Raw genomic sequence first — 12,662 nt, 5'->3', positions numbered from 1 at the left:
GCATCAAGTGCAAGCTGAGCCCGATGCCGGGCTCAGTTTCTCTACCCCAAGATCATGACCTGAGCCAAAATCAAGTCAGACACTCAACCAACTCAGTCACCCAGGTGCCCCCCTAAGAGGAGTTTTTCTAAGTGCTAGCTTAAGGAAAGGAATCTGGGGATTCAGGAGTAGCAGAAACCTATTACTTTAGGAAATAACATGCTTAAAGGAAACGGGCTTCCTATATTGCATTTTCCCACCAATGACCACAGTTTTTTTTTTGTTGTTTTTTTGTTTGTCGTTTGTTTTTTATCTAAAGAAGTACTTGAGAAGTCATGACTAAGGTAACAAAAACACAGTCTCTTCTGTTAAGAAGGGACACGTCAGTGATTTCAGTCCATAATTATTTCCTTAGTTGAGGCATTTAATAGTAATAAGTAGCTGATGCCTCCTGGATACATGTATTTAATAAAATTTATTAATTTTTGGAAAAAAAACTTAGAGAGTACTTGAATTTTCATCAATTTATATAATTATTTTATCAGAGAAAATTTTATCAAGAAATAAATGTATTCTTACCTTTCAGAATATAAGCTGAATTATATATCTATTTATTTTCAATAGCTATGAAAACATATCTTCCATGTATTAAGGTTTCGCTTCATGGGAAGACACTGGAAAAAAACAGTGCACATTCTGAGTTGACTCTGTAACTATCTGTGTGACCTTAGGTGCACTCTTTTCTCTGCATATCGGTTTTCTTAACTACAAAATGATTTATAAATACTTGCATTTCTTAATTTAAAAAAAGCATTTGTTACTTGGGTGATTTTTAAAAATTATATAGTGGGACGCCTGGGTGGCTCAGTTGGTTAAGCAGCTGCCTTTGGCTCAGGTCATGATCCCAGCGTCCTGGGATCGAGTCCCACATCGGGCTCCTTGCTCAGCAGGGAGCCTGCTTCTCCCTCTGCCTCTGCCTGCCACTCTGTCTGCCTGAGCTCGCTCTCTCTCCCTCTCTCTCTCTGACAAATAAATAAATAAAATCTTAAAAAAAAATAAAATAAAATAAATTATATAGCTTTGAAAGCTAATCATAATGCATTCTTTTTTCTTAATTAGAAAAAAACAAAAAACTCCTGCCTTGCCATCCTTAGAGGATTGCTATAACAATTAAATAAGACGCTATATGTACAGTAGCATTGAAACCTACATAACACCTTATAAAATGTTTGCTGGTGATTATTATAGCAGTAGAATCTTTTGCGGGTCTGAAGCATAATTCTTTCGTCTCTGCATGGCAGGATCTCTCTCTTTCTTCCTTTTTTTTTTCCCCTCCTAAAACATTATTCTTAGATCAATACTAAAGATACTTTTTGAGCTTTTTGAAGCATTCTAAAATCACCTCAAGAAATGTCCCCTACAATGCAATTTGGGCATCAAAGATTATTAGATTTAATGTAATCATTTACAGGCAATCTTCCTACCAATTATTTTCTGGCAATGGGGCGAATTCCAAGACTTTATGTCAGTAAGGCACCCTGAAGTGGCTTGGTCATCTTCGCGAGTTTAATAACCATTGCAAGCAATTTTCAGTCTGCTTTGCAGATGTTGCTGCCAATTCATTTTTAGCCAAGCCCTTTGCTTTTCTGATTTTTCTCTTCCTATTTCTCTGAGGATTTAACCCCGTGTGGGAAGAAACCCTGACATTTACAGTACATATGCCAGACATAGCTTTGGTTCGGTTCCTGGTGTGGGATCATGATCCAATTGGACGAGACTTCGTTGGACAAAGAACCGTGACCTTCAGCAGCTTAGTGCCCGGTAGGCAGGGGCTGGCTTCTCCTCTCTGGGCAGACCGTTCAAATTTTAATATATGATATGTGATATATACAACGTCTGGCATATATGTTATATAAAATGTGGTATATGAGTGTTAACATGTTTTTGAAATGTAAAGAATTATAGTAAATTCAAACACTTCATTTAGTTGCACCCATGGGAAAGCCAAATGTAAGTCCAAGTAAAAGGAAACTGTTTTCTTTGCTTTTTCTTAGGCTACCGGCATGTCTACCTGGAAGGACTGACAGAAGCATCTATATTTGTCCACATAACAATCAATGAAATCTATGGAAAGGTGAGAAAGAGTATAGGGCTTAAAGTCATGTGCGACAATAATATGGTCCTTAACAAAGTTATTTTTTTGACTAATCGCTCAAAAGGCACGTACATCTTGACAAAGTTGTTCTCTAGCAGAAAACCAGTGAGAAGCCCAGCAAGCCCCATGGGCCAGACTGTCAGGTCCTGTCCTGACCCACATGTGCTCCTTCCACTGTTTTGGGGTGTGGCCTCTCCGAGCTTAGGAGAAAACCGCTATTCTCTCAGAAGCTCCTTAGTATATTTATTGTTAGTACAACAGTAAATATTTACCTAAACATTGAGTTTTATTTTACTACTTAAGAAGACCTAGCTAGCTGTAGCAGGCAATGTGGCGTCTCAGATGTTTGAGGAATTACCAGCACCAACCAGACTGTGATTCTAGCCCATTCTCGGCGGGATGCATTCATTTCGTGCCGTTGTATTTAGCCCAAACCCTAAAACTCCATGAATGCATTTAAAGCCACCCACAGGACTTTATGGATGTTATAAGGACTTTCTTTTAAGAACTAGACGACAAGAATGTATTCTAGTTTACTCCTGATGTGGCTCTCTTCATTACACAACTCATTGGAGGTTTACAAATCAATAGGCTGTCCTTTAGTCATGCCAAGTAATTGGGGACTTGGCCACTGGAATGAATTCCTGGGACCAGATGTGATTTGGAGGGACTATAAGAGCCTTGGCTAGCACCTAGGAATGTCCAGTGCTCTCTATTAGAAAAGTCTGCATTGCTTGGAGTTTCTCCTATAGAGTTACAGACATTCTCTGTGCCTTAGCTTCCTCATCTGTAAAGGTAGGGTAAAAAACTACGTTATTCTTAGAAAGCTGCCTGACATAGAGTAAATGCTCAAAAATGTTGGCTAATATTAATATCAAGACTATAAGCCAGTTTCTAGGGAGTGGACCAGTTCAGGCTGAATTAGGGGGTATAATGTTTTTCCTTCCATCAGTTGGTATGGGAGGGGCACTAAGGATTCTAATGTCTAAGAGTGCTGGAGTTTTCTTCTATGACTTTCTTGTAGTCGTCGGTTTCTGTCTGTGCTGTTCATCTGACATAAATGCACACAAATGTAAATGTCGGAAGATGATTCTTGAGCTTCTAGGGATCCCAGCCTAACTAAGTAGTATCTGTAGAGGATAAATTATCATCTCGAGGGAAGCAGTAACATTCAGAATTTATTTAAAACTTGAGCTAGGAAGGAATCAAAGTGTTCCATAGGATTTCTGTTCTCCTAAATGGATGCCTACTTCTAAGTCACATTATGGATTACTTTGGAGATGTATTTGGGTTGGGATACATAAAGCACAATGTGGCGGTGATGCGTGGAGTACCACACGAAGCTGAAATCACCGAAGGTGGAAGAAGGAGTGCTAGACGCATATGCGTTCTCATCTTTTGTTGTTATTTGTACACTTGTAAACTTGTGCAAGTGTACACTTGTACACTTTCTTGAATGAGCCCACATTGTGTTCTGTTGTGTTTGTTTTCTTTCCTTGCAGTGGAGCCCTTTAATACTCAACCCCAGTTATACTATATTGCACTTTCTAGGAGCTACAAAGGTAGTTTCTCGGCATGGTGCCCTGTTCGTGCTGACATGTTTCTTTTTAAATGGTCATGGCAGCATGCTCTCATACCACTCCATTTCCTGCTTCCCACTTGGAAACATGCATCTGTTGCTTTAAGGTGGCTTGAAGTTCATAGCAGTCTATTAAGTGTGGAAACATTTCCCATCACCTTGCCATCTCCAGGTAGGAAGCTTCTGGGTAGCTTGGTTGCAAAAAACGGAAGGATGCCTCATCACAAAATAAGGTCAATAAGGCGTGCATGACATTATGTCGGCATGCTGTGAGCTGCAGTTTTCTTGGTTTGAATATCCTTTGATGGCTGTACGATGTTGCTGTGTGTCCACTTTTCATGGAGCTGTCATTTGGAAGGCAAGTTGTTGACACAATGGGATTTGCTTAACCCGCGTGTCCTCCTTTTGTGTCTTCAGAACAGACAGCTCCAAGGTCTGAAGGGATTGTTCAATAAGAATCCCAGGCACGGTTCTTCGGAAAACAATTCCCATTACGTTCGGAAACGATCCATTGGAGACAGGATTTTGCGACGCACAGCCAGTGCTCCGGCCAAAGGCAGAAAAAAGAGCAAAATGGGCTTCCAGGAAATGGTAGAGATTAAGGATTCTGTGTCGGAGGCTTCAAGAGATCAAGATGGTGTCCTGAGGAGGACCACACGGAGTTTGCAAGAGCGCCCTGTCTCTTTGCCTGTTGACAAAAGTCTTCTGGGGGCTTTGTCACTGCCTATATCTGCAACAACAAAAGACACTGAAGGAAAAGAACACTCCCTGGGTAAGATGCTTTATGTTTCTCTAAGAATAACTCTTTTGAAGCCATATTTTGGTCCCTGATTACCATGATGACCTGGTTGACATTTTATAGTCAAAGTAAAAATATACTAAAAAATAGTTTTTAATGTTAACTTTAGGCCAGATTTTAAGCTTCGGGGAGAAGGGGAAAGTACTATTTCCTAGTCACCTAAAGCCTTAAAATAACACTGACATTTGAAATTGATAGTGAGGGGGATAAGGGGAACAATCAGGTGCGACAGTATGGAGCCCAGGGGTCTGTGAAGTGCCCTAGACAGAACTGGAGCAGAGATCTTGGTTTTCCAAGTGGGTTTAATATTTATTGATTGTTCTGAGGTAAAATAGAATTATATTGATTTTTTATTTGAGGTTGGATACAGTAGTATTTCTTTCCCCAACATACAACACATTTCCATGATTAGAAATGTTTATGGAGAAAGAAGTCAAGCTAGATGTCAAAAGCAAGCCATCTTCTTCACTTGAGAAATCTTTGCTTCCTCAAGAGGTAGCTCAGGTGGTGTTTTCCTGTGGCCTCATATCCCTGATCCCTGGATGTTGGCAGGGAAGGAAGCATGTCTATGGCTCCTGTCCAGTTATAGGCTCCTCAGGCATACAGATCAAGCCTTACCTGTTTTTTCCCCTAATCTGAGCATAATGCTTCGCTCATACCAAGAACTTGATAAAAAATAATGCCTGCTTTGCAAGGTACCAAGGAGCTCCTGAGTTGCGGCAGTGACTCTTTCCTCTGACTTTGTAAAGGAAGTACCAAAACTCTGTCCATTTGATGTCTCCATGACAAAAGTGTTTTAATTAAATCAGGATCATCTCAGACAAATATAATGTGATACCTGTTTACTTTAGGGAAATTCTCCTTCTATCATACAGTCTAATTTCAGTGTCCCACTTTCTCACAAACTCCCTGTTGCTTGTATTGATTTTTATTATAAGATATTCTAGGGAAACAAATGAATTTTTGAATGGCTTATTTGAAGGGAGAAAAAAGTTTAAAAATTTGAAAATTCACTAAGAGCAGTGTCAGAGAAGTGATGAAATATGTGCTTTAAAGTTTATTTCAAAATCCCGTTTTGGAAGAAAATAAAGCTGTACTCAATAGAAATAAATACTGGTTAATCCAGAAAACAGTATTGAGTTGATGCATATTTCCTCCCTTTAACAGCTTTATAAATTTGTCATTCTCATTTATATTATATGAGACTTGTGGCAAATATAGAACAAACAAAGCCATGCAATGATTCAAGTTATAATGTAGAAAAAAAATAAGTGGAGAAAATGCAGAATACAAAATTCTATATATAATTCTGTCCCTCTAAAAGAGCTTACAGTAGCTCTCTCTGAGTGGTAACATCATAGGATATTTAATTTTTTTCTTTGTAATTTTTGGATTTGTCAAACTTTTTATGATGAATTTTTCTTTAGTTAGAAAGATATTTTAACAAGATAAATAAATTCTTCTTTCTTATATATCCTGACTGAAAACATTTAAAAAAACACTATTGAAAGAATTAGGTAAAAATAATTGAACATTTGATACTGTTTGAGCATTATCCTAAGTATGATGGGGTACCCCAAATTCCTGTGAGTTGTGTGTTTTTATAGATTTCTATACTGTGCCTAATAACTTACTGCCTCTTTTAGGGGAGAATGCAATATGGAATTTGCATATTAAAAACAAAAATATGATTAAGAAAAAATTAGATATTAACAACGGCATGGAATTGGTCACCAAGTCTTTATTTTTACACCTCAGAATCAGTAGATACTGGTATTTTGATACATTTATTGCACCATCCAGTCTGCTTTTTTTTTTTTTTAAGTAATATGATTTGTGATTTTTTACTAATCCATGTATAACTTTGAAAGCTTATAGTATCTTGCTTACAGGTACCGCAATACTTTGTTTAACAGAACTGTCTTGTTCTATTTTTATTGCCATGCTTCTGTGTAGTACAAATCTGAATAGGAAACAACTTAAGGTAATCCTCACTGTAAAAGTATGGTAACTCATTGACATTTTTTTTTTGACAATGACTATTACATCCTTAGCTGATGTAATAGATACTCAAAGGGAAGCTTCAGTGAAATTCCTATAAATATATTTTACCATTTATTCATCACACAGACACTTTGTTGCAAATCTCTGCAATCCATAACTATATCCTGTCACGATGTAACAGATTTACATTCTCCATTTGTCTGTCTGAAGACAAACATGAGTGTTTGTAGGGTCTACAAAAAGTGATACATATTACCTAAAATGTTGTTTGTTTCATTCAGCAGATGATAAGGATGGAAGAAGAAAAGGGAAGGCAAGTATAAAAGACCAACATTTGCCAAATTTCAACAAAAAGTTATCCTCTTCCTCTAGCGCCCTCCTCCACAAAGACATCAGCCAGAGGGACTCCACCATTTCTGTTGCCAACAGGCCAATCACAGGAGAACAGTTGGGAGTGGCAGGTCCCAAGGGTGGGAGAACCAAAGCAAATGTGTCAGGTGATGGCCAGGAACAGGAGTGCCCCAGCAGATTCCTCTCCCCAAGGCAGCATTTGGCTCTTGATCCTACATCTAGATCCCTAATACAAGGTCCATGTGGTGTGAAAACCAAGGCAAATGGGAATGCTGGGGGCTTTGCCGAGGAAAAAAGTACATTGTCAGGGAACATTTTTTCTCAAAGCAGCCTGGAGATTAAGAATTTGGAAGGGAATTGGATTATGGGCCGAACTGCAACATCCTTTTCTTTGTCAGACGTCTCTGTGCTCTGTTCTGACATACCTGACTCGCATTCTACTGCCATTCTGCAGGAGAGTGAAATTTCCCATCTTATTGACAATGTCACTTTAACCAATGAGAATGAGCCAGGCAGTTCTATCTCAGCACTGATTGGCCAGTTTGAGGATACCAGTGATCAGGCAAACCTCACAGTTGTTTCTCAGCCCCCTAGCACCAGTGTCACGTCAAGTCATCCTTCCTTGCCCACCTTGGAGCAAAAGATGCCCTTCAGGCATGACTTTTCCATGGGAAAATCCAAATCATCCTTCCTGTGCTCGTCTCCTGCCCCGATTGCCTTCTCAAGTCCCGAGACCTCCAAACACTCAACACACACGGTCTGTGAAACTACGTGCACTCCTGTCTCCAAAGCCAAGCCAGATGACATCCTTCCTGGTCAGGCCAAGACAGGGGCTGTGGAAAACGACCTGCCTGGGTCTTATACTTCTCACTGCTGGTTACCAAAAAGTCCCACCAATGGCAAAGAGTGGGAAACACTAAAGAACCACAGCCCCGCCACTTCCACCGACTTGGCACTGGGAGAGGTCATAGCGGAAACCACTCTCTCTTTAAATTCTGGAGAGAGCAGTCTCGTGGAAGTGGACGGAGACTCAGAAAACCTGTCCATAACAACCTATGAATATAGAAGAGAGGGCGCAAGTCACTCTGCTTCTCCCTTAAAACCACAGTACGGCCAGGACGTGGTGGAACATTTTCAAAGAGGTTTGAGAAATGGCTACCGTAAGGAGACTTTTCCCCCTTCTGTCTCTGAAATACTCAACAATATTCAAGATGTCAAAAATCAAAGTATTTCTTGTCTAGCCTACCCGGGTGCTGGTTTTCTGCACAACAACTGTTCAAATTTAGACGTAAAAGTGAACCAGACCTGTGGGCCCCTGTCCAGTGATGAAGGCACGCACGCCCCTGTACCCACGCAGCCCACACATCCCTCTCTGCCTTCTCTGAAGCTGCCCAGCCCTTGCAAATCCAAAAGTCTGGGGGACTTAACATCAGAGGACATCGCCTGCAACTTTGAAAGCAAGTACCAGTGCATTAGTAAGAGTTTTGTTGCAACCGGCATTAGAGACAAGAAGGGCGTGACTGCGAAGACAAAGTCATTAGAGCCCATAGACGCCCTGACCGAGCAGCTGCGGAAGCTTGTGTCTTTCGACCAGGAAGAGGGCTGTCAGGTGCTCTATTCCAAGCCAGATGCCAGTCATTTCCCCAGGGCACTGGTCCGAAAGTTGTCATCCAGAAGCCAGAGCAGAGTGCGCAACATTGCCAGCCGTGCCAAGGAAAAACAGGAAGCCAACAAGCAAAAAGGCGTCAACCCCAGCCACGCAGGAGGAGTGGTTCTGCGAAACAAACCCTCGGCACCCCTGCCTGCTGGCAACCGGCACTCCACCGGCTCGTACATCGCTGGCTACCTGCGGAGCAGCAAAGCGGGCGGCTTGGAAGGCCGTGGCATCCCAGAAGGGGCGTGTGCCGCCTTGCGCCCCAGCTACGGCGACCCGTTTTGCTCGGATCATTCCATTCTGCAGACCGAGCCCAACAGTGAAGATAAACCAGAAATTTATTTTCTCTTGAGACTGTGAATTACATCAAGCTGCATTTTCAATGTTTACAAAGTATTCTGTAGAATTGTCAGAGTTTTCAGTAAACATGGTCTTGGCTTTGAAATGATTTTAAAAATGTATTTTTAAACTTGTATTTTGGTCTCCCTTTGACTCCCGTGTTCTTCCTGTTTCTGCATTTGTATATAGATCGGGGTGACATTTCCCTCTGCATATGATCTTTCTCCCCTGAAGTGTAAACGCTCTTCGTATGAAATACGTGCATGCTTTGGTTGTGAAACTTAGCAGCAGCGTGGGTTCTGATGTCTCTCTGTTTCTCCGCCACGCTCTCTACTGTGCCCTCAGATCACAGTCACAAATGTACTCGGTTTTACTCTATCATTGTTGAGGTCATTAAGAAACTTCGCAAAGGACAAAGGGATAAATTCTTTATTTTAAAGCCGTTATCATCATTCTTAGTTTTCCTTCTTCCTTAAGAAGCCCAGATGCATTTTTATAACTCAGTCAAAAGAAGATTAAAATAGTTACCCTGCCTTTTAAGATTTCCCTACCCTGTGCAGAATGAGTTAAGAGGAGATTGGTAGCCGTTCCCCCCCACCGCACACCCTCTCATTTTAGAGTAGGCTAAGAGGGTATGAGGATAAAGCAAACTTCTGTATATAAGGACAAAATTGTTTGTTTTACATAAATTTTGTTACATATTTTTGCTAATGGCTTTGTATGTAACAAGAACACAGTTGCCAAGCTATTTGTTGTACTTTTGAATTTTCTGATTAAATTATAGACTGCAAATAATGGCTTTCAGAATGAGGGACTTCTGTCAGACACTAACAATAATAGTAACACAAGATTGAAAACATCCCCAGAGCTGTCAAGCAAAAAAAAAAAAAAAAAAAAAAAAAAAAGAAGAAGAAGAAGAAGAAAAATATTTTCTCATAATAAAATCCAAGTAAATAGATAATTAGAAGAAACCTTTTCCCTTCATGGAGCCAAGTAACTATATTTTAGTACCAACATACGTTATTTTCACTGTGAATCCATTTTTTTTATTGCATGTTCAGATGTCCTTCTTTGCTTTTTTGTAATATTAACTGCAATGATGTTCTTCTTGGAATTCATGGAAATATAATTAAAGCAGATTTTTAAGCCCTTTGTGAATTTTTTTTTTTCAACTGGAGTTCATATGATGATTGCTGAGTAAGGGACCCAGCGTGCTCAGAACTATTTTCCTTTTCATCTCTTCACAGAAGAAGAGATAACTTCTACAGGAGATAGTTTCAAGCAGCAATTTATGTCTCAGTGTTTTCATTATGCTTTAAAGATCATATTTGTGAGGTGACTTGAAAAGAAATCAAATGTAATGGGTTTCTTTGCATTCTGTGTTAATATTGCTAGTTTAAAAATAATGCTTCCTAAATCCTGCCCTGGGTATGGGGGCAGCCAAAATGCTGTGTTTGGCAAATCAGACCACCTGAAGGTTTGTTGGATGGGGAAAGAGTAGGGAGGAAAGCAATCAGACCCTGATTATCCTCAGTCCCCAACTCTGAACTTCTCCCTAGTGCTGAGGGTCTTCCTCTCTGTGGACAAACCCTGGGATGCTGGTTGGGGTAGGAGTGTAATAATGAAAGGAAGAGGGACCCTTACTAAACCTGAGAGATTTTTGTCTTCTTGGGGGTTTGAAACCCACAAAGTTCCATCCTTAGACCTTGGCTTGTTTTTAAAAAGATTGACACAATGTAAAGTTGTTGAAATTCATTTGCAAAGGGATAGAATTTAGCTGCCGTATTTGATAGGATCAGTATTATTTAAGAAAAAAATCCAAGAGTTTACATTTGGGTGTCATCCGTGTTTCAGAATGATTTAGAAGTGACATAAATGGTTGGTGCTAAGTGATGGGTGATCAGACCAACCCCCAGACACCATGTGTATCTGTTGTCCATACAAATAGTATTTGTTTACTGATAGGACTTAGGAAAAGAGGAAAGAGTGACTTATGATTATGTTTGGAGATTAATAATAAAGAAGAGGAAGCAATGATGCTTACATTTTAGTACAAGCTTTTAGTGTTCGGATTGGACTCCTGATCAGAGTTTCGCTTGTTTGGAGGATGGGTCAGAGACTCATCAGTCCCAAGGAAATCACACAGCAAGTCAGAGCTCAAGCATATATTAAAAGTTTTTCTAATTTTTCTTTTCTCTTGAGAGCTAGCAGGGAGGCCCCAATCTCTGCAGAGTCTGACTAGAGTAAGCCCTGGGAAGTGTCAAAGTTTCCCACTTGGCTCCTTTCTTAGAGGTTCTGTAGTAGACGATTCCAAGCTGAGCAGCAACAGGTGGCCGGGAGAGTTGCTAGCAGCAGTAGCAATATCCTCAGAGGGTGGAAGTAAAGCTGCTTAATATTTACATTAAGCCATCTTACCACCCTTTAGTGGATCCCCATGATGTATGAAATAAGGTTCCATAGCCTTGTATACAAGGTCGTCTTTGATTTGGTGCTCTTGTCTGTTTCTATGGCCCAGTCTCCTCTGCCTTAGAATGCACTTTCCACCTTTGCGCACTACATTTTCCCAGAAGTATCCTGGAGGATCCTTTCTTCTAGAGCGCCTTTTCTGATTGTCATCTTCTTTTCCCTTGTTGTACCCAACCCATTAGGAATTACCCAAATTTGCCCGTGGAGATGGGGGCTTCGATTCCACCCAGCGTATCAATCTGTTCACACGTCTGTCTCTTCCACTAGACTTAGACTTCTCTGAGGACAGGGCTTGTGCCTTATGCTTTTTCCTGGCTCCAGGCCTGGTATCTGTTTGCATTGGGTAAGTATTTGATAAATTGGTGAATAAGAAAACTTGAGGAAAATGAGTGAAAGCAAAGCATGTGCCTAACATCTATTGTGTGCGTGGGAGGAGGAAGAGGTACAGAATCTTGTTCCAAGTCGTTTGAATGGTGATGGCTGAATTTGTTCTCCTTTAATTTTCTTATCTGCTTGTTTCCAGCCCTTCCTTCCTTTTCTCTCCCTTTTAATGTAGTGTCTGTTTAGTCAATTACCATGAGTAAGAGTAGCTGATTTTTTTTTTTTTTTTTTTGCTAAGCATTAAGCAATTTAAAAAAAACTTATGGTGGCACATCTCATTTGGTCCTTACATCAGCTTCATGAAGATATGAGGTTATCTGCATTTTATAGATTCTGAAAATAAATCTCGATGAACATGTGATTTGCTCAAGGTCATAGGGGATAGGATATAGCCAAGCAAGGTTAATCCAACTCCTACTTTGGTCCTCTTTCTCTTACCCACCATTGCTTTTCCTGCAGCCTTTAGTATACATTTAGTGACATCTACTCTGGGTTAAGCATTCATCTATGTGCTAGTATTACAACAATAGGGACTTGTCTTTAGGGAGCCACAGTGATGCTGAGACATAATATATTGGTTTTGTTCCAAATGTCCAAACACTTGGAAATTTACTACATACAGTAGTTGAAAATATAAGGAAAGAATTATAAAGTTATGTTGCTGTACATATGATATCATGAATACCCCTACTTTAAAAAATTAATGATTTATTTATTTATTTAAATTATTTTTATTAACATATAATGTATTATTTGCCCCAAGGGTACAGGTCTGTGAATTATTAGGGTTACACATTTTACAGCACTCACCATAGCACATACCCTCCCCAATGTCCACAACCCAACCACCCTCTCTCAATAGCCCCCCACCCCCTCAGCAACCCTCAGTTTGTTTTGTGAGATTAGAGTCTCTTGTGGTTTGTCTCCCTCCTGATCCCATCTTGTTTCATTCTTT

The 12,662-nt window shown here is 40.1% G+C and overlaps 1 protein-coding gene across 3 annotated transcripts in view; it reads left to right on the top strand.

Annotated features, from left to right (window-relative positions):
* PLCH1 (phospholipase C eta 1) overlaps positions 1–10,008 on the top strand; it is a 216,351-nt gene extending 206,343 nt beyond the window's left edge. For all 3 annotated transcript variants that reach the window (XM_047728543.1, XM_047728551.1, XM_047728558.1), the window contains 5 exons: positions 1,654–1,800; positions 2,034–2,113; positions 3,637–3,696; positions 4,131–4,485; positions 6,798–10,008. In XM_047728543.1, coding sequence (XP_047584499.1) covers positions 1,654–1,800; positions 2,034–2,113; positions 3,637–3,696; positions 4,131–4,485; positions 6,798–8,881 — 2,726 coding nt within the window. In that variant the 3' untranslated portion in view covers positions 8,882–10,008. The remainder of the gene's footprint in view (positions 1–1,653; positions 1,801–2,033; positions 2,114–3,636; positions 3,697–4,130; positions 4,486–6,797) is intronic.
* Positions 10,009–12,662: the final 2,654 nt, after the last annotated feature.

The sequence above is a fragment of the Lutra lutra genome, chromosome 1, assembly GCF_902655055.1.
Source record: "Lutra lutra chromosome 1, mLutLut1.2, whole genome shotgun sequence".
Taxonomy (NCBI): domain Eukaryota; kingdom Metazoa; phylum Chordata; class Mammalia; order Carnivora; family Mustelidae; genus Lutra; species Lutra lutra.
This window is presented reverse-complemented; position numbering and strand designations above follow the sequence as displayed.